General features: G+C 53.3%; 1 protein-coding gene across 1 annotated transcript in view; it reads right to left on the bottom strand.

Moving 5' to 3' along the window:
• Positions 1-1,904: 1,904 nt before the first annotated feature.
• The window catches only part of LOC147080761 (uncharacterized), a gene marked incomplete at its 5' end in the record, with an annotated part of 39,400 nt that continues 19,420 nt past the window's right edge, over positions 1,905-21,884 (bottom strand). The window contains 6 exons of the mRNA XM_085981097.1: positions 1,905-2,048; positions 10,130-10,285; positions 13,846-13,940; positions 14,615-14,853; positions 16,783-16,949; positions 21,563-21,787. Of these exons, the coding sequence (XP_085837223.1) occupies positions 1,920-2,048; positions 10,130-10,285; positions 13,846-13,940; positions 14,615-14,853; positions 16,783-16,949; positions 21,563-21,787 (1,011 nt within the window). The remainder of the gene's footprint in view (positions 2,049-10,129; positions 10,286-13,845; positions 13,941-14,614; positions 14,854-16,782; positions 16,950-21,562; positions 21,788-21,884) is intronic.

Raw genomic sequence — 21,884 nt, 5'->3', positions numbered from 1 at the left:
CGACAATGAAGGAATGGCGGATATATGTCCGAGTCAGAATGTTGTGTGACTTGGAGAGGAGCTGGGAGGTGATGGTGTTCCTTATCTATCGCTGTGTGTTTTTATATTGAACCTAATTATGTTGTCATCACTATTTCCCAATTGTTCGCCTACTCGGACGTCTGTTATTTGCTTCACTTCGTTTCCCAGAACTAACTCAAGCATAATGATCTGGGAAGCAGTCTTGGATACATTGTAAAAAGGTCCCCCCCCACTTTGACCACAGGCATTACCTTTATCCCAGGCTACCCTGGGATAGTTAAAAATCATTCAATATTACTGCCCTGTTATTCTTGCATCTCTCTCTGAACAGTCCATGGATTCACCCCCCCACCCCCCTCTATCTCATCTCCACTGCTTGGGCAGCCTGTAATGCACGTTAAGAATTGTACCATTTTCCTCTCTAACTTGTTAACTCCCTCTTAAATAAGACTGATGCCACTTAGGGTTATTAAAATATGGAATGTTACAAGTGTGAAATATTCCTTCTAACCTTTCCCCCTTTTATGGTTTTAGGACTAATTCTGAGTTTATGCCCCCTTGTACCAGCCTCATTGACCGTTCACTATTTACCCTCTCAAACCCTTTCAACATTTGAAACATTTCAGTTATATTTCTCCTTAATCTTCTCTGCTCCAGTAAATAAAGCACTGGGTTTTCAAGCCTGTCATGATAACTTTATCCTTTTTGATAACATCTTATTGAATCTACACTGCACCTTTTCCGTGGCTCCAACATCCTTTCTATAATGGAGAGCTTAAACCTGCACATAATACCTTCCAAGGGTCTTCAGTATCATCTCCTTGCTCTTATACTCAAAGCCCATTTGTCCTTTTAATATTTATTTTTCTACCTGAAATTCTGCTTTTAAGGATCTATCACAACTGGACCCCCGGATCTCCATGTTCCTGCACTCCCAGAGAATTGTACCATTCAGTGTATATTTCCGTTCCCTGTTCTTTTTCCTAAAATGTATTCCTTCACATCTATCTACTTTGAACTGCATTTGCCATATGTTTGCCCACTCCCCTAACCTGTCCAGGTCCTCCTGTAGTCTCCTGCATTCTTCCTCCCTGGTTACCATGGGCCACAATTTCATGAGCAAATTTTGATATTATTCCCTCTTAGTCTGTGTCCAGATTATTTATGTACATGAAGAACAGTACACATTGCTGGGACAAACCATTAGCTACATCTCACCAATCATCCATTTCAATCCATTTCCTACTTTTCTTCAGCCAGCCCTCTATTCATGGCACTACTTTATTAATACCATGGTCCTCAATCACCACAACTCATTATTGTCTTAAAATTCCATTCAAACAGGGTTGAGGGGTTAGGAGAGTCTGTCTTTCTTCTCCTAATTCATAGCTCAAGAGCTGGAATCAATTAATTGGACTCTATATTGATGAGTTCCAAAATGTTTAGAGTCAGTCTCCAGCAAATAAAGCAATCAATAACTCCCTAAACTCCAGTTAATGAGGACCCTTCAGAAAGAATATACAAGAAAACACAAAACTTCAGTTTGTTCACAAAACATGCTGACTGGGCTTGAGATGGCCCACACAGGATTAATGTGGGCGAATATTTAAATTAAAAGAGAATTGCTTCCCAGATCCCCATAAAATGTACCCTTCTTTTCCCAACAGTCCTCTCATTTACTGGGTTTTGAAGCTTTAGAATGAAGCTCGGACAAAGCAGTCTCAACCACGAGGGATTCTTCTTATAAACAAAGAATCTTGAATGATTATAATCTCTAAGCTTTTTGGTACGTGTTTGTTTAAACAGCGAGTCCGGATGGCACCACCATGGGGGAGTGGCCAATGCTTATTGCCAGGATCCTCAGCCCCCTCTGACAGTCAAGCAGAGAAAATCCTCTGTCAACTGACGGAACTAGACTTAGTCGGAGAAACAGTAAAGCCTCTGGTAGTGCTTACATTCTCTGCGTCCTGATCGTCTGGATACTCGTCCATTACCTCATCCCCTTCTTTACTTGCAGCATCGACACCCTGGAGTTAGAAAAGAGGGAGAGGAAATTAAACAATGCTTCTCAGGTTTATCTCGCTCTTGGCTCCACAGCCACTAAACCAGAGAGAATTTCTGACCATAAATATTCCAACAGGAGCATAAAGCATCACTCTGATGCCGGCACCTTCCACTCGCTGCATCAACAGTGGATCTAACTCACAGCGAGGACTGGGTTATTTGGATCTCATCTACACAACCCTTTCTCGCTCCTCCGAATTCTATACAATTACATTCTATTAGTGACCAGGTCTCAATTTCAACCTTTTGTATTTATGAAGAGGTGGGGACAGTGAAAGGGAGGGCAGGGGGTGCGAGGGGGGGGGAAGAGAGCGGGTGAGCGAGGGGGGGGAAGAGCGGGTGAGCGAGAGGGGGGGGAAGAGCGGGTGAGCGAGGGGGGGGGGGAAGAGCGGGTGAGCGAGAGGGGGGGGAAGAGCGGGTGAGCGAGAGGGGGGGGGAAGAGCGGGTGAGCGAGAGGGGGGGGAAGAGCGGGTGAGCGAGGGGGGGGGAAGAGCGGGTGAGCGAGGGGGGGAAGAGCGGGTGAGCGAGAGGGGGGAAGAGCGGGTGAGCGAGAGGGGGGAAGAGCGGGTGAGCGAGAGGGGGGAAGAGCGGGTGAGCGAGAGGGGGGGAAGAGCGGGTGAGCGAGAGGGGGAAGAGCGGGTGAGCGAGAGGGGGAAGAGCGGGTGAGCGAGAGGGGGGAAGAGCGGGTGAGCGAGAGGGGGAAGAGCGGGGTGAGCGAGAGGGGTAAGAGCGGGTGAGCGAGAGGGGGAAGAGCGGGTGAGCGAGAGGGGGAAGAGCGGGTGAGCGAGAGGGGGAAGAGCGGGTGAGCGAGAGGGGGAAGAGCGGGTGAGCGAGAGGGGGAAGAGCGGGTGAGCGAGAGGGGGAAGAGCGGGTGAGCGAGAGGGGGAAGAGCGGGTGAGCGAGAGGGGGAAGAGCGGGTGAGCGAGAGGGGGAAGAGCGGGTGAGCGAGAGGGGGAAGAGCGGGTGAGCGAGAGGGGGAAGAGCGGGTGAGCGAGAGGGGGGCGAAGAGCGGGTGAGCGAGAGGGGGGCGAAGAGCGGTGTGAGCGAGAGGGGGGCGAAGAGCGGGTGAGCGAGAGGGGGGCGAAGAGCGGGTGAGCGAGAGGGGGGCGAAGAGCGGGTGAGCGAGAGGGGGGCGAAGAGCGGGTGAGCGAGAGGGGGGCGAAGAGCGGGTGAGCGAGAGGGGGGCGAAGAGCGGGTGAGCGAGAGGGGGGCGAAGAGCGGGTGAGCGAGAGGGGGGCGAAGAGCGGGTGAGCGAGAGGGGGGCGAAGAGCGGGTGAGCGAGAGGGGGGGCGAAGAGCGGGTGAGCGAGAGGGGGCGAAGAGCGGGTGAGCGAGAGGGGGGCGAAGAGCGGGTGAGCGAGAGGGGGGGCGAAGAGCGGGTGAGCGAGAGGGGGGCGAAGAGCGGGTGAGCGAGAGGGGGGCGAAGAGCGGGTGAGCGAGAGGGGGGCGAAGAGCGGAGTGAGCGAGAGGGGGGCGAAGAGCGGGGTGAGCGAGAGGGGGGCGAAGAGCGGGTGAGCGAGAGGGGGAAGAGCGGGTGAGCGAGAGGGGGAAGAGCGGGTGAGCGAGAGGGGGAAGAGCGGGTGAGCGAGAGGGGGAAGAGCGGTGTGAGCGAGAGGGGGAAGAGCGGGTGAGCGAGAGGGGGAAGAGCGGGTGAGCGAGAGGGGGAAGAGCGGGTGAGCGAGAGGGGGAAGAGCGGGTGAGCGAGAGGGGGAAGAGCGGGTGAGCGAGAGGGGGGGAAGAGCGGGTGAGCGAGAGGGGGAAGAGCGGGGTGAGCGAGAGGGGAAGAGCGGGTGAGCGAGAGGGGGAAGAGCGGGTGAGCGAGAGGGGAAGAGCGGGTGAGCTGAGAGAGGGGGGAAGAGCGGGTGAGCGAGAGGGGGAAGAGCGGGTGAGCGAGAGGGGGAAGAGCGGGTGAGCGAGAGGGGGAAGAGCGGGTGAGCGAGAGGGGGAAGAGCGGGTGAGCGAGAGGGGGAAGAGCGGGTGAGCGAGAGGGGGAAGAGCGGGTGAGCGAGAGGGGGAAGAGCGGGTGAGCGAGAGGGGGAAGAGCGGTGTGAGCGAGAGGGGGAAGAGCGGGGTGAGCGAGAGGGGGAAGAGCGGGTGAGCGAGAGGGGGGAAGAGCGGGTGAGCGAGAGGGGGAAGAGCGGGTGAGCGAGAGGGGGAAGAGCGGGTGAGCGAGAGGGGGACGAGCGGTAGTGAGCGAGAGGGGGACGAGCGGGTGAGCGAGAGGGGGACGAGCGGGTGTGAGCGAGAGGGGGACGAGCGGGTGAGCGAGAGGGGGACGAGCGGGGTGAGCGAGAGGGGGACGAGCGGGTGAGCGAGAGGGGGACGAGCGGGTGAGCGAGAGGGGGGAAGAGCGGGTGAGCGAGAGGGGGAAGAGCGGGTGAGCGAGAGGGGGAAGAGCGGGGTGAGCGAGAGGGGGAAGAGCGGGTGAGCGAGAGGGGGAAGAGCGGGTGAGCGAGAGGGGGGAAGAGCGGGTGAGCGAGAGGGGGAAGAGCGGGTGAGCGAGAGGGGGAAGAGCGGGTGAGCGAGAGGGGGAAGAGCGGGTGAGCGAGAGGGGGAAGAGCGGGTGAGCGAGAGGGGGAAGAGCGGGTGAGCGAGAGGGGGAAGAGCGGGTGAGCGAGAGGGGGAAGAGCGGGGTGAGCGAGAGGGGGAAGAGCGGGTGAGCGAGAGGGGGAAGAGCGGGTGAGCGAGAGGGGGGCGAAGAGCGGGTGAGCGAGAGGGGGGCGAGCGGGTGAGCGAGAGGGGGGCGAGCGGGTGAGCGAGAGGGGGGCGAAGAGCGGGTGAGCGAGAGGGGGGCGAAGAGCGGGGTGAGCGAGAGGGGGGCGAAGAGCGGGTGAGCGAGAGGGGGGAAGAGCGGGTGAGCGAGAGGGGGGGAAGAGCGGGTGAGCGAGAGGGGGGAAGAGCGGGGTGAGCGAGAGGGGGGGAAGAGCGGGTGAGCGAGAGGGGGAAGAGCGGGTGAGCGAGAGGGGGAAGAGCGGGTGAGCGAGAGGGGGGAAGAGCGGGGTGAGCGAGAGGGGGAAGAGCGGGTGAGCGAGAGGGGTAAGAGCGGGTGAGCGAGAGGGGGAAGAGCGGGGTGAGCGAGAGGGGGAAGAGCGGGTGAGCGAGAGGGGGGAAGAGCGGTGTGAGCGAGAGGGGGAAGAGCGGGTGAGCGAGAGGGGGAAGAGCGGGGTGAGCGAGAGGGGGAAGAGCGGGTGAGCGAGAGGGGGAAGAGCGGGTGAGCGAGAGGGGGAAGAGCGGGTGAGCGAGAGGGGGAAGAGCGGGTAGTGAGCGAGAGGGGGAAGAGCGGGTGAGCGAGAGGGGGGCGAAGAGCGGGTGAGCGAGAGGGGGGGCGAAGAGCGGGTGAGCGAGAGGGGGGCGAAGAGCGGGTGAGCGAGAGGGGGGCGAAGAGCGGGTGAGCGAGAGGGGGGCGAAGAGCGGTGTGAGCGAGAGGGGGGCGAAGAGCGGGTGAGCGAGAGGGGGGCGAAGAGCGGGTGAGCGAGAGGGGGGCGAAGAGCGGGTGAGCGAGAGGGGGGCGAAGAGCGGGTGAGCGAGAGGGGGGCGAAGAGCGGGTGAGCGAGAGGGGGGCGAAGAGCGGGTGAGCGAGAGGGGGGCGAAGAGCGGGTGAGCGAGAGGGGGGCGAAGAGCGGGTGAGCGAGAGGGGGGCGAAGAGCGGGTGAGCGAGAGGGGGGCGAAGAGCGGGTGAGCGAGAGGGGGGGCGAAGAGCGGGTGAGCGAGAGGGGGGCGAAGAGCGGGTGAGCGAGAGGGGGGCGAAGAGCGGGTGAGCGAGAGGGGGGCGAAGAGCGGGTGAGCGAGAGGGGGAAGAGCGGGTGAGCGAGAGGGGGAAGAGCGGGTGAGCGAGAGGGGGAAGAGCGGGTGAGCGAGAGGGGGAAGAGCGGGTGAGCGAGAGGGGGAAGAGCGGGTGAGCGAGAGGGGGAAGAGCGGGTGAGCGAGAGGGGGAAGAGCGGGTGAGCGAGAGGGGGAAGAGCGGGTGAGCGAGAGGGGGAAGAGCGGGTGAGCGAGAGGGGGAAGAGCGGGTGAGCGAGAGGGGGAAGAGCGGGTGAGCGAGAGGGGGAAGAGCGGGTGAGCGAGAGGGGGAAGAGCGGGTGAGCGAGAGGGGGAAGAGCGGGTGAGCGAGAGGGGGAAGAGCGGGTGAGCGAGAGGGGGAAGAGCGGGTGAGCGAGAGGGGGAAGAGCGGGTGAGCGAGAGGGGGAAGAGCGGGTGAGCGAGAGGGGGAAGAGCGGGTGAGCGAGAGGGGGAAGAGCGGTGGTGAGCGAGAGGGGGAAGAGCGGGTGAGCGAGAGGGGGAAGAGCGGGTGAGCGAGAGGGGGAAGAGCGGGTGAGCGAGAGGGGGAAGAGCGGGTGAGCGAGAGGGGGAAGAGCGGGTGAGCGAGAGGGGGAAGAGCGGGTGAGCGAGAGGGGGAAGAGCGGGTGAGCGAGAGGGGGAAGAGCGGGTGAGCGAGAGGGGGAAGAGCGGGTGAGCGAGAGGGGGAAGAGCGGGTGAGCGAGAGGGGGAAGAGCGGGTGAGCGAGAGGGGGAAGAGCGGGTGAGCGAGAGGGGGAAGAGCGGGTGAGCGAGAGGGGGAAGAGCGGGTGAGCGAGAGGGGGAAGAGCGGGTGAGCGAGAGGGGGAAGAGCGGGTGAGCGAGAGGGGGAAGAGCGGGTGAGCGAGAGGGGGAAGAGCGGGTGAGCGAGAGGGGGAAGAGCGGGTGAGCGAGAGGGGGAAGAGCGGGTGAGCGAGAGGGGGAAGAGCGGGTGAGCGAGAGGGGGAAGAGCGGGGTGAGCGAGAGGGGGAAGAGCGGGTGAGCGAGAGGGGGAAGAGCGGGGTGAGCGAGAGGGGGAAGAGCGGGTGAGCGAGAGGGGGAAGAGCGGGTGAGCGAGAGGGGGAAGAGCGGGTGAGCGAGAGGGGGAAGAGCGGTGTGAGCGAGAGGGGGAAGAGCGGGTGAGCGAGAGGGGGAAGAGCGGGTGAGCGAGAGGGGGGCGAAGAGCGGGTGAGCGAGAGGGGGGCGAGCGGTAGTGAGCGAGAGGGGGGCGAGCGGGTGAGCGAGAGGGGGGGCGAAGAGCGGGTGAGCGAGAGGGGGGCGAAGAGCGGGTGAGCGAGAGGGGGGGCGAAGAGCGGGTGAGCGAGAGGGGGGCGAAGAGCGGGTGAGCGAGAGGGGGGCGAAGAGCGGGGTGAGCGAGAGGGGGGCGAAGAGCGGGTGAGCGAGAGGGGGGCGAAGAGCGGGTGAGCGAGAGGGGGGCGAAGAGCGGGTGAGCGAGAGGGGGGCGAAGAGCGGGTGAGCGAGAGGGGGGCGAAGAGCGGGTGAGCGAGAGGGGGGCGAAGAGCGGGTGAGCGAGAGGGGGGGCGAAGAGCGGGTGAGCGAGAGGGGGGGCGAAGAGCGGTGTGAGCGAGAGGGGGGCGAAGAGCGGGTGAGCGAGAGGGGGGCGAAGAGCGGGTGAGCGAGAGGGGGGCGAAGAGCGGGTGAGCGAGAGGGGGGCGAAGAGCGGGTGAGCGAGAGGGGGGCGAAGAGCGGGTGAGCGAGAGGGGGGCGAAGAGCGGGTGAGCGAGAGGGGGGCGAAGAGCGGGTGAGCGAGAGGGGGGCGAAGAGCGGGTGAGCGAGAGGGGGGCGAAGAGCGGGTGAGCGAGAGGGGGGCGAAGAGCGGGTGAGCGAGAGGGGGGCGAAGAGCGGGTGAGCGAGAGGGGGGCGAAGAGCGGGTGAGCGAGAGGGGGGCGAAGAGCGGGTGAGCGAGAGGGGGGCGAAGAGCGGGTGAGCGAGAGGGGGGCGAAGAGCGGGTGAGCGAGAGGGGGGCGAAGAGCGGGTGAGCGAGAGGGGGGCGAAGAGCGGGTGAGCGAGAGGGGGGCGAAGAGCGGGTGAGCGAGAGGGGGGCGAAGAGCGGGTGAGCGAGAGGGGGGCGAAGAGCGGGTGAGCGAGAGGGGGGCGAAGAGCGGGTGAGCGAGAGGGGGGCGAAGAGCGGGTGAGCGAGAGGGGGGCGAAGAGCGGGTGAGCGAGAGGGGGGCGAAGAGCGGGTGAGCGAGAGGGGGGCGAAGAGCGGGTGAGCGAGAGGGGGGCGAAGAGCGGGTGAGCGAGAGGGGGGCGAAGAGCGGGTGAGCGAGAGGGGGGCGAAGAGCGGGTGAGCGAGAGGGGGGCGAAGAGCGGGTGAGCGAGAGGGGGGCGAAGAGCGGGTGAGCGAGAGGGGGGCGAAGAGCGGGTGAGCGAGAGGGGGGCGAAGAGCGGGTGAGCGAGAGGGGGGCGAAGAGCGGGTGAGCGAGAGGGGGGGGGGAAGAGCGGGTCTTAATGGCAAGAAACTGGAAAGTACTGAAGTACAAAGGGATCTGGGGGTCCTGGTGCACGAAACTCAAAAGGTTAGTATGCAGGTGCAGCAAGTGATTAAGAAGGCCAATGGAATGTTGGCTTTCATTGATAGGGAGATAGAATATAAAAATAGGGAGGTATTGCTTCAGTTGTACAAGGTATTGGTGAGACCGCACCTGGAATACTGCGTACAGTTTTGGTGTCCATACTTAAGAAAGGACATACTTGCTCTCGAGTCAGTACAAAGAAGGTTCACTCGGTTAATCCCGGGGATGAGGGGATGGACATATGAGGAGAGGTTGAGTAGATTGGGACTCTACTCATTGGAGTTCAGAAGAATGAGAGGCGATCTTATTGAAACATATAAGATTGTGAAGGGGTTGGATCGGGTGGATGTTCCCGATGATGGGTGAAACTAGAACTAGGGAGCATAGTCTTAGAATAAGGGGCTGCTCTTTCAAAACTGAGATGAGGAGGAACTACTTCACTCAGAGGGTGGTAGGTCCATGGAATATGCTGCCCCAAAAAGCTGTAGAAGCTACATCATTACATAAATTTAAAACAGAAATAGACAGTTTCCTAGAAGTAAAGGGAATTAAGGGTTACGGGGAGCGGGCAGGAATTTGGGCATGAGTCTAGGTTCGGATCGGACATGGCCCTGTGGGTAGCGGAGCGGGCCCAGGGGCCATGTAGCCTGATCCTGCTCCTATTTCGTGTGTCTAATTCTGTTAGATTCAGGAGATGGTTCTGTGATAGTGGATTGGCGGTTAGGATCAGATCAGCCATGATCTTATTGAATGGCGGAGCAGGCTTGAGGGGCTGATTGGCCTACTGCTGCTCCTATTTCTTATGTTCTTATGTGAGCGAGAGGGGGGAAGAGCGGGTGAGCGAGAGGGGGGGGGGAAGAGCGGGGGGGGGGCAGCGAGAGGGGGAGAGCGGGGGGGGCGGGGAGTGCGAGAGCAGTAAGGTGGTGGGGAGGGGGGAGGAAGACAAGTGAAACAAATGCACAAATATACACCAGTTACAGTACTTTTTTATTGCATTGACTGAGAAATAAAATAAACTGCAGTTTTGTACATTTGCCGCAGTCTCCGAGATAATCCAGCAAGCCTTTCAGAACAAACAGATCCTGAATCAGTACAGTGAAAGCAACTAATGAATTGCTGCCTTATCTCAGATCGCACGATATAAATGAATAAAACGTCAGCATTTCGTGCAGCCATGTCCTGTGTAATTGGCCAGACCTGCTACGTGAGGCTCAACACGTAGTGGTGTGCTGATGGCTTTTACCTGCTCTTGTTCCTCCTGCGTGTTACAAAAGCTCCATCCTCACTATATTACATTAGCTCTCCCTCTGGGGAAAACATGACCCGGCTTTGTATAAATCCAGACACATCACACAAACCTACAGGAAGCGTCACCAAACCAGGGCCAAATTTGACACTTGAGAAAAATGACATTGCATATATAATTTTTTTGTGTTAGAAATTAAATGGCCGGCAGAATGTTGGTCAGTGGCTTTTTAAACAAAAGCAAAATACTGCGGATGCTGGAAATCTGAAATAAAAGCCGAAAATGCTGGAAATACTCAGCAGGTCAGGCAGCATCTGTGGAGAGAGAAACAGAGTTAATGTTTCAGGTCGATGACCCTTCGTCAGAGGACGAAGGGTCATCAACCTGAAATGTTAACTCTGTTTCTCTCTCCACAGATGCTGCCTGTTCTGCTGAGTATTTCCACCATTTTTGGCTTTTTAAACATTTCTGCTTCAGGCTTCCTCCTACCTTTGGGCCTGGTTTAATGAGCAGCTGCTGCTCTTTCATTGCGTTGAGCCCTGCGACCTTCCCTGCGAAGCCAGGTCTCTCTAGTTCAGCTTCCTCAAACTCATCTTCTCCCTGGTTATTGGGGTCCTGCGCCGGGTCCTGATCGATATCTGGGATCTGATGAGACAACAGGTTAAATTCAGGAAAAAGTGACGAGAGCTTTGCGGTGGGAACTCTCCTGATGGCCAACTCTCGGCGAAGCTTTCAGGATTGTGTTTGGCTGACTTTTCCTGACATGGATGCGAAGACATGTCTTCTTTTTTCCTTACACCTCTGTGGAGGGAGGTGTATAGATGAAAGTTGTTGTTGTGCAACAGTCTTGAGGAACTGGGTGTGTAAGGTGTGGAAGGGGGCATCTGTGACTACTTTGAGTATTTGAGTACAGGAGCAAGGATGTCTTACTACAGTTATACGGGGCCTTGGTGAGGCTACACCTGGAGTACTGGGTGCAGTTTTGGTCTCCTCACCTAAGAAAGGATATATTTGCCATAGAGGGAGTGCAGCGAAGGTTCACCAGACTGATTCCTGGGATGGCAGGACTGTCGTATGAGGAGAGATTGGGTCGACTAGGCCTGTATTCACTAGAGTTTAGAAGAATGAGAGGGGATCTCATTGAAACGTATAAAATTCTGACAGGGCTAGACAGACTGGATGCAGGGAGGATGTTTCCCCTGGCTGTGGGGGTCTAGAACGAGGGGGTCACAGACTCAGGATACGGGGTAGGACATGGAAGACTCAGATGAGAAGAAATGTCTTCACTCAGAGGGTGGTGAACCTGTGGAATTCTCTACCACAGAAGGCTGTGGAGGCCAAGTCACTGAATATATTTAAGAAGGAGATAGGTAGATTTCTAGACACAAAAGGCATCAAGGGGTATGGGGAGAGAGCGGGAATATGGTATTGAGATAGAGGATCAGCCATGATCATATTGAATGACGGAGCAGGCTCGATGGGCCAAATGGCCTACTCCTGCTCCTATTTTTCTGTTTCTACTTTCAGCTGCGGGTGGGGGGAGGAGTTGGGTGTGGAAGATGAGACCTGGAAGATTCTCGGAGAGGAGGAAAGAGACACAAGAAGCGAAGTGCTGCTGCACCCTGACTGTGCCACAGACACTGCTCCACATAACAGCGGTGTCTGGAGTTTCTTTGACAGAAGTTGAAGCCCCGTCACCTGCTCCTGGTCTTGGGTCTTCTTCACTCGTGGGGCTGTGACTGGTTCAGATGATTCCCTGCATGTCCGACAATGGAGAAAACGCATCGCCGACACCTCGCGTGACACAACTTGTATTTATATAGCGCCTTTAACCAATGTTCCCGCTAAGCTTCGCGGCCACGCAGTCATCTGCAGGGTCCCGCGTAGGCCGCTCACTGGCTGTTGCATTGTGGATACCGTACAAGCGCAAAAATTTGAATGGGCCGCGCAGGAGGCAGTGCGGCTTACGGGGTACATTGGCTTGAACGTAGTAAAACGTCCCAAGGCGCGTCACAAAATCTGTCACGGAGCCACATCAGGAGATATTCGGACAGGTGACCAAAGGCTTAGTCCAAAAGGTAGGTTTTAAAGAGCGTCTTAAAGGGGGAGAGAGCGGTAGAGAGGTTTAGGGAGGGAATTCGCTCAGGGCCCAGGCAGCTGGAAGCACGGCCGCCAATGGTGGAGCGATTAAAATCGATGAAATCAGATCTGAACTGAGACACAAACAAAAGACATTCGCGGTGACACGATCACAGTAGCAGAGAACTGCTCTTCAACATGAAAATAATCAAACAGCTTGGCCTTGCAATGGCCAGAGAGTGTTACATTTTGGGGTCTTTTCTGCCCCACTTATTCTACGTACTTCAGTTTCTGTATTTCAGATTTCTCTTGCTGGCGAGTTTAGCTCCCTACAGGCTCAGAAGTACCTTCACTGGCTCTTATATGTAAGTGAGTTTCTGATAGTGGGTCAAGGAGAACAAACAGAAAACAGGTCTGTAAATTGGTTTAGCTGCTGGATCTATCCTGTGTCTCACTCTTCTTCGTCACCTTTGAAAAGTGGCAGAGCATCAGAACAGACCTTGTTTCAGCTTTTAGCTATCAAGAGAATTGAGTGAATAATACATGAAAAGTGAATATAAAACAGTAATATAACACAGATATACATTTACCATATGATACTTACCACTTCCTCCAACAAAAAACAAATGGTCCCAATCTATATGCTATTATTTTGTATACACACAGTATATACTCCCTATCTCTGTAACCTCCTCCAGCCCCACGAAGGATGTTTCCGATGGTGGGGGAGTCCAGAACCAGGGGTCACAGTCTAAGGATAAGGGGTAAGCCATTTAGGACAGAGATGAGGAGGAGTTTCTTCACCCAGAGAGTGGTGAACCTGTGGAATTCTCTACCACAAAAGGCAGTTGAGGCCAATTCATTAAATATATTCAAGAAGGAGTTAGATATATTTCTTAAGGCTAAAGGGATCAAGGGATATGGGGAGAAAGCAGAGACAGGGTACCTAATTTGGATGATCAGCCATGATCTCATTGAATGGCGGAGCAGGCTCGAGGGGCCGAATGGCCTACTCCTGCTCCTATCTTCTATGTTTCTATCTCTGCGATCCTCCAATTCTGGCATCTTGTGCATCCTCATTTTAAATCGCTCCACCATTAGCGGCCGTGCCTAACTCTGGAATTCCCTCCTTAAACCTCTCTTCCCCCCCTTTAAGAAGCTCCTTAAAACCTACCTCTTTGACCAAGCTTTTGGTCACCTGCCCTAATATCTCCTGATGTGGCTCGGTGTCAGATTTGGTTTGATAATCGCTCCTGTGAAGCACCTTGGGATGTTTTACTACGCTAAAGGTGCTATAGAAATGCAAGTTGTTATTATTTTATCGCTGATGTCTTTCTAACTGCGGGAGCTAATCCGGCCATGGCTATTTCTAGTTCTAACTGGCCCGACGCAAAGCTACTCAACTTATTAAATATCCCTTTAAACAGTTGCTGGGCTTTCTGGATTTGCCAAGTCAGCTACACAAAAATTAATTGCCAACCACACACATAATGGAAAAAGATCACATGGTATTCGTTTGTTTGAATGTGATTTGAGCTTCTCCCTCCAGTCAGAAAACCGGACTGAACTGCCCTTGCAAGATTCATGTCAATTTAGGCTGGGGCATAGATTTTAACTACAGCGGGTTTATAAAAAAACTTTGCTAAACCTTGTGACTGAAATAAAGGGAACTTTCACTAAGCTCAAACAAGACTAAAAATACTTTTTTTCCCCCCCCACCAGGAGTTACTGGCTGCGGGGCCACGCATGAACCCCACAAAAGATTATTGGTGCTGCATACACTACCACCACAACAACAACTTGCATTTAGATAGCGCCTTTAATGTAGTAAAACGTGAGAATACTCTACGAGAGGGCCCAAGAACTTTTCCAGAACCGTGGGCAGGTTTTCACCTGCCTGCTGTTTGAGAAATCGGTTTTGTTGTGCTGTGAAAATTTACAGAAATATTTTAATTTCTGTCCAGTTTTAGTACCTTGGTCCTTGAACTTGTCTAAAAATACAGAGAATTTCAGCTCCAAAGTCACTCACGATAAATCCCGTAACATTTAGCCCACTTCGTTTCTGAGCAGGGGTTTGGGAGTAGATATTTAACACAATGTATTCCTCGCACAGTCAGGATACCCACCAGCGGCTCCTGTGCAATCAGCTCGCTCCTAGATGACATGGCATGCAGTAACAGCTTCTCAGCATCATTCTTATCCACTTCATCCAACCCGTCATCTAAAAAACAAAAGACCAAACCAGAAATGGCCAGACTGCAAAACACCAGCAGAAACAGACAAAGACCAGCAGGTGGCAACACAAGTGCATCGCAATGGAACAGGGAGACAAACAGGAGGAGGCAGAGACAGAGAGATGGGAGGGTTGGGGAAGAGAGGGAGCAAGACGGAGAGGGACGGGGAGTGAGATGGAGAGCGAGACCTTGATCCTGTGCCTGGGGACCTTGACCCTGCGCACCGTGACCCCGTGTCTGTGAAAGATATCGCTAAGGGACAGCCTGTAGATTCGGAAGGGGAGGGGACCAACGATAGATCTTTGGGGGACAGTGTGGGGAAAGGAAGAGTCGCTATTTCTGGGGATGCGCTGGCTATGTTTGAATAGGTAATAGAAGCCCGTGATGGCAGTCCCAGTGTTAAATGTCTCCAGTTACGTATGGGAGGAGGGAGAGAGAGTGAGTCATGGGAAGAGCGAGAGAGATAAACAGGAACAGGAACAGGAAAGGAGAGTGTAAGGTGAGAGAAAGAGAGCGAGAGACAGAGAGCAAGCGAGAAAAAGCACAAATGACAAGAGATACATTAACAACGGCAAGAACCATTTTCTGCTGGGTTACTGCTGAATGGTTGCTGCAGTGAACATCGTATTGAAATAACTAACCAGCACCAGTAGTGACCTACCTATCCTCTCATCCTCCTCCTCCTCCTCCTCCTCCTCAGGCTCCTCTCTCACATCACTCACATGGTCTACACCCCAGTTGGCATTTCTATGTCCGGGACTCCAGTGCCTCCTGGTGATCTGGGCAGGAGCTGTCTGAAGCTCTCGATTATTCTGCACAAAGGGGATTCGGAGCTGCTCCTTTTGACTGTGCAGTTTAAAGTCAGTGTCCGTGTTCACATCATTAATAATCTCATCCCACCTGTCAGAAATATAAAAAAAAGTGAATAAAATGGCATAGAGACCCAATTAAATAGTGTCTCAGGTTCACAGAGATTGTTTAGTTTGCTGGTTACTCTTTTCCAGGAATCAGTTTGAAATTAGTACATTGTAAAAGGAGGAATTTATCTTCATTTTAAATAAACATTTTTAAATTTCCCTCCAGCAACTCATTTTCTCCCTTCCTCCTGACGGCACTGACTCATGCTGGGTACAGATCCACCCTCTGGTACTGTATCCAAGTGCTCATTATTCATATGCGAGTCTAGACAGCGAGTGACAAAAAGTTATTTGACTCGGGGGACATCACAGCCGCGCCCAAGCTGTCCTCACCCAACGTGTAAACACACCATATACGCGCACTGTCTCTCTCTCTCCAGCAGGAGTCATTGGATTGTGATATCCCCAGAACTTGGTACTTTCCTGTCAGTACCACACTGAGTACAATTCATTTGCCACTGAGCCCGGGGAGAGGAGGGGGGCGGGGGGGGGGGGGGGCGGGGCAGGTATTCATACTGTCTACAAAATAAATATTTATAGAAAAAAAAAATCACACACACAAAGCCCAGTTGCACCTGTGGAACAGGAACAATACCAGCAGAATGGACAGTGAACTCAGATACACAGAGACTTAAGGAAGTGAAGAGATGGTAAACTATCAGAGCTGTAAAACACACCTCCAAACATGGGGCAGGGTGTACTGTACCTGAATATTAAAGATTAACAGCAGATTGCGGTTTGTGCTCCACGTTTCAGCACACTTGCTGATTCGTGTTCAAGGACAGCTTCCTGCAGGGTCCCAGACACAGGAAGCAGTAGGCGACTGGAAGTCACTGAAGCTCAGGGTAAATGTGATGTAAGACTCCCAGCTGATTGCCACAGCCAGCTGTGATTGAAAACACACAGATGGCTCCCAGCATGCTCCCGAGTCGGAGGCGAAGGACGGAGTCCTGTGACAAAGCAGGGGGGCCAGGGTTGTGAAAATATGATGCTGACACTCTCAGTTTCCCATGCACCAACTTTGAACAACACACGGGAGCCTCCACTGAATAGAAGCTGTTTGCGAAAGATGGTGACCCCAGTGAGTCAGTGTTCATGGAACCTGTAACCCAATGACAGTCTGTGTCCATGGAACCCATAGCCCAGTGAGGATCTGTGTCCATGGAACCCATAGCCCAGTGAGAGTCTGTGTTCATGGAACCCATAGTCCAGTGAGAGTCTGTGTCCATGGAACCCATAGTCCAGTGAGAGTCTGTGTCCATGGAACCCATAGCCCAGCGAGAGTCTGCGTCCATGGAACCCATAGCCCAGTGACAGTCTGTGTCCATGGAACCCATAGCCCAGTGAGAGTCAGTGTACATGGAACCCATAGCCCAGTGAGAGTCTGTGTACATGGAACCCATAGCCCAGTGAAAGTCAGTATACATGGAACCCATAGCCCAGTGAGAGTCAGTGTACATGGAACCCATAGCCCAGTGAGAGTCAGTGTACATGGAACCCATAGCCCAGTGAGAGTCTGTGTCCATGGAACCCATAGCCCAGCGAGAGTCAGTGTACATGGAACCCATAGCCCAGTGAGAGTCAGTGTACATGGAACCCATAGCCCAGTGAGAGTCAGTGTACATGGAACCCATAGCCCAGTGAGGATCTGTGTCCATGGAACCCATAGCCCAGTGAGAGTCTGTGTACATGGAACCCATAACCCAATGGGAGTTAGCACCAGTGGAATCTGTACCCTAGCAAGGAGTCAGCGCCTTCAGAAGAGATGTGGAGAAAACTGGATACAAGTTAAGTTGGGAATTGTTCTATGTGTTCCCGTTCACCCTAGCCTATGGGACCAATCAAAGCAGAATATTCCACATTCTCACTGGCCCAGGACCCTGGAGGCGGTGCCAAGTCTCTGTGTACGTACCTCTTCACCTTCGTCTGACGGCTGATCGTACGACTCTTTGACTTCAGCTCACTGCTTATGAAAGGCTCTTGTTTCCCATCAGCTGGCTCTCCCTCCAGCAGTATGTGGTCTTGCTCAACAGTAACACCGTGTGTTTGATCCACCCCATCCGTCATCGTCTTTATATCCTGTGTCAAGGAAAAGAGAAACACAGGATGCTAATAAATAGATCAGTGGGGACCGCCTGCTGCCCAGCATCAGGGAATAACGATGACGACTTTCGACCGCATTCTACCAGATTACTGCACCTCACTCTTAAGAGTGGAATGGCCTCCCTTACACGGTCTCCCACCCCCTTGCTCCCTCCCCCAGGAACGTCGGGACACGTGCGAATTAACAAAACAGGCAAGAAACTGCAGCTGCTGAAAACCCCCAAGACACTCAGCAGTCAGTCAGCATCTCTGGAGAGAGAAAGAGGCGAGTTAACGTTTGAGGTTAAGGGTCTGCACCTGAAACACCGACTTGTCTGTTGTCTCGACAGACGTAGACTGACCTGCTGGGTGGTTCCAGCATTTTCCATAACTGAAGTTAGTTCAATGTGAGGACTGTCACATGACACTTTATAGTTAAAAAAAAATACACAAGACAGCGCACGCACTCGCAGATAAGGCGGCTCAAGTACAGGATGACTCGCCTCCTCTCCAGTCAAACCTCGAGCGTTTTTCTCGACAGTTCTCAATGACAGAAGCAGCCTGACCTTCGAACAGTTGGGATTCCAAAATCCCACACACGCCCCCCACCGCCCAAGTCAACACATTCCCCAACATGGCAAATTTGATTAATGGCATGTTGTTTTATCCAATCCATCTGTTATCACCTTCTTAACCTATGTCATTGCAAAGTAGCAACATATGGGACTCAAATAAATAGATCACTGGGGGCCTCTCCCTGAGCCAGCAGCTCCTGCTCCCCAGTATCAGGAAATAATGACGACTTTCGCCTGCATTCTACCGGATATACTGAGCCTGACTCAAAGGGCGGATTGACCTCCCTCCCCAAGAACCCAGCTCGAAGGGGGGCACTGGCATTACTGAGATGAGAATCCAATCCCAGCTGTACTTATAGCTGGGAGTTCACTTTGTACAGGAGCAATCCCCCCAGGACACTGTTCCTTCTCTCTTTACTTTGCCTCACCTTTACTTCAACCTGTCTTAAGTAAGGAAACGCAAGGGCAATTAGCAATGAGTTTTCGGTGCTGTGCCCATCGACGGTATCTGACTGAGCAGAGTGTCGGATCACGAGTGCAGTCAGCAAGCAGCACCTGGAGTGTAGTCAGCAGGACCAGGACACCGAGCCAGTCCCAGTCCCGAGAGTATGGCCCGAAAATTCAACACCAAAAGCATCATCTCAACATTTATTTTTCATACATTGCCTTTCATTTTAAGCCAAACATATAAAAGGGAATTAACAACAGAAAACGCTGGAAAAACTCAGCAGGCCAGGCAACATCCGTGGAGAGAGAAATAGAGTCAATGTTTCAGGTCAAAACCCTTCTGTTTTTCCAGCGTTTTCTGTTGTTATTTTGGATTTCCAGTATCCGCAGTATTTTGCTATCATATAAAAAGGGACATATAAAAACAAATAAATGCTGGAAACACTCAGCAGGTCAAGGCAGCATCGGTGGAGAGAGAAAGAGAGTCAACGTTTCAGGTCAATGACTTTTTATCAGAACTGGAAAATGTGACAAGGTTCCACACAAAAGATTACTGATTAAGATAAGAAATCACGGGATTGGTGGCAATATACTGGCATGGGTGGAAGATTGGCTATCTAACAGAAAACAAAGAGTTGGGATAAATGGTTCGTTCTCGGGCTGGCAATCAGTAACTAGTGGTGTTCCGCAGGGGTCAGTGCTGGGACCCCAACTCTTTACAATCTATATTAACGATTTGGAGGAAGGGACTGAGTGCAACATATCCAAGTTTGCCGACGATACAAAGATGGGAGGGAAAGCAGTGAGTGAGGAGGACATAAAAAACCTGCAAAAGGACATAGACAGGCTAAGTGAGTGGGCAGAGATTTGGCAGATGCAATATAATGTTGGAAAGTGTGAGGTTATGCACATTGGCAGAAAAAAATCAAAGAGCAAATTATTACCTAAATGGAGAGAAACTGCAAAGTGCTACAGTACAAAGGGATCTGGGGGTCCTGGTGCATGAAACACAAAGTTAGTATGCAGGTGCAGCAGGTGATCAGGAAGGCCAATGGAATCTTGGCTTTTATTGCAAGGGGGATGGAGTATAAAAACAGGGAAGTCTTGCTGCAGTTATACAGGGTATTGGTGAGGCCACACCTGGAATACTGCGTGCAGTTTTGGTTTCCACATTTAAGAAAAGATATACTTGCTCTCGAGGCGGTTCAGAGAAGGTTCACTCGGTTGATTCTGGAGATGAGGGGGTTGACGTATGAGGAAAGGTTGAGTAGGTTGGGCCTCTACTCATTGGAGTTCAGAAGAATGAGAGGCGATCTTATCGAAACATATAAGATTGTGAGGGGGCTTGATCGGGTGGATGTGGTGAGGATGTTTCCACTGATGGGTGAGACTAGAACTAGGGGGCATAATCTTAGAAGAAGGGGCTGCCCTTTCAAAACTGAGATGAGGAGAAACTTCTTCACTCAGAGGGTAGTAAATCTATGGAATTTGCTACCCCAGAGCGCTGTGGAAGTTGCGACATTAAATAAATTAAAAATGGAGATAGACATTTTCCTAGCAGATAAGGGAATTAGGGGTTACGGGGAGAGGGCAGGGAAGTGGACGTGAGTCTAGATTCAGATCAGCCATGATCCTACTGAATGGCGGAGCAGGCCCGAGGGGCCGTATGGCCTACTCCTGCTCCTATTTCTTATGTTCTTATGTAACCGGTTTTAAGCAAGTACAGAGGCAGGATAAGGGGAGAGAGAGGGAGGATAGAACAAAAGGGACAGTCTGTGCTATGGTGGAAGGCAGGAGAGATTAAATGACAAAAGGGATGAAGGTGCGAGGCAAAAGGGGATGGTAATGTGACAAGTAAAGAGGCCCAGGACCGAGAGGTCACAGTGGGAGTGGGACGGAGGTCCTCGGCCTCCTACACGGTTCCAATGAAGCTCGAGGAACAGCACCTCATCTTTCGATTCGACACTTTACAGCCTTCCAGACTCAACATGGAGTTTAATAATTTCAGATTGTAACCAATGTTCCCTGTAATTTTTCTTTTCGTGCACGGTCCCTTTAATTGGCCCCTTTAATTTTCACACATGCGCGGTTTCTCCCATGCAAACACCAGTGAGTGGCCTGCGCAGGACCTCCACACCGCCGTGTGGCTGTGCAACTTAAAGGGAATGGTGATCAGAACCACTGCTCCCATTTTCTCAGACAGCAGGTGTTGGTAATGGTCCTGCTGTTGCCATTTACACCTCCTCTGGACCCATCTTTTTGCTTCTTCACTTGTCCCATTACTGCTCCCTCTTGCCTTGCACCATCATCCCTTTTGTCATTAATCACTCCTGCATTGCACCCAATCACAGACCTTCCCTTCTGTTCTTTCCTCTTACTCCCACCTTTCCCTGCCTCTGTATTTGCTTAAAACCCGTTACATCTGTAACATTTTACAGCTCTGACGAAAGGTCATCGACCTGAAACATTGGCCCAGAAATTCCGTTCGCAGGCCTCCCGCGGGCGGAGGGCTGCGGCCTGGAATAATCTGCGCCAAGACCGGAGGGCTCCCGGGAGGCGCAGAGTTCCGTTGCTGGGCCTCCCCAAACTGCCGGTGCGCAGGGCCCATGTATCCCAGAGGCGCAGGTGGTCCGTGGGCCATGGGGAGCCAGTCAGAGAAGGGAATCTCCATTCATAGATTTGACAGGAAGACCTGTCAAATATATGAATAGAGATCACCCCCCAAAACATAGTAAAACTTCAAATAAATAAAAAAAATCACACTTTTAAAATGACTATAAATTACATAAATTAACTATTTTAAACAAAAATTTTATTTTTTGAAATAAAAATTAAAGTTTTTAACAGGGCTAAAAATAAACTTACTTTTCTTTAAAGTATTTTTAAATGATAAATCAGTGGAAATTTTTTTTTTTTTTTTACTTTTTTCAACTCTTACAATTCTTGCGCCTGGTAAAAGCGGCGTAAGTGTTTTCTGCGGGCGGAGGGTCTCCAAAAAACGGAACTCTCCCCCCGCAGAGGCCCTGCTCCAGGGCAGCCGGAGGATCTGTCAACAGGATTCTTGACAGATCGGAAATGCCGGTTTCCAGCGCAGGCGCAGTGCATGTCTAAAACCAGTATTTCCGTTGGCCCTACGGGTGAGTACACAGCGCGTTCCCACCCGTAGGGATTGGAATTTCTGCCTCATTAACTCTGTTTTTTCTCTCTCTTCAGGTGCTGCCTGACCTGCTGAGTGTTTCCAGCATTTTCTGTTTATATTTCAGAATTCCAGCATCCGCAGTATTTTGCCTTTATATAAAAAAGGTACAGACCCCTGGGGATATGTTGTTACTAAGTCTCGTCCCCCACGATCCCTCTGCACAAAGTTCCGTCACAAGAACAGCGGCCTTTAAATCCCCAAAAGAACAGCATCAGGTCCGCACTCCGATTTACAAACCAGTCTCCATTCCATGGAATTACCCCACCCATTATCTCAGCTTTTACCCCCCCCAAATCGACCCGAACACTAGGGCTAGTGACATTTACCCCCACACCAGAGAGGCTCAGCCCCTGCTCAACAATAGGCTAACACGAGGCTCCAGGTCTCACCGAGCTATCAGGCTGCAGGCTATTCACTGTCCTCGTGAAACGCAGCACACGGCTGGCACCCTCCTCCTGCAGGCGGGCCAGGTTGTTCAAATCCCAGACTGCCGCATTCCCGCGTGCGGGACGTTCCTGCAGAGGCTCTTTAGGCTGGCTCTTCGCGGGAGCTTCCTTCATGCCTTGTTCGTTACTCTGGGGATTCAGAGATCTTTCTCCCCCAGCCAGTGGCTGCTGCTCCTTAACGGAAAGGAAGCCAATTACTGCACTCTGTCTCCAAAAGCCTCAGCTCCACAGTAATTCAGAGATTTTACAGCAAAACGGGGACAGA

The sequence above is a fragment of the Somniosus microcephalus genome, unplaced genomic scaffold, assembly GCF_052327205.1.
Source record: "Somniosus microcephalus isolate GS21.2 unplaced genomic scaffold, FLI_Smic_1.0 scaffold1196, whole genome shotgun sequence".
Taxonomy (NCBI): domain Eukaryota; kingdom Metazoa; phylum Chordata; class Chondrichthyes; order Squaliformes; family Somniosidae; genus Somniosus; species Somniosus microcephalus.
The sequence above is the reverse complement of the archived record's forward strand: the minus strand, read 5'-3'. Positions and strand labels throughout refer to the sequence as shown.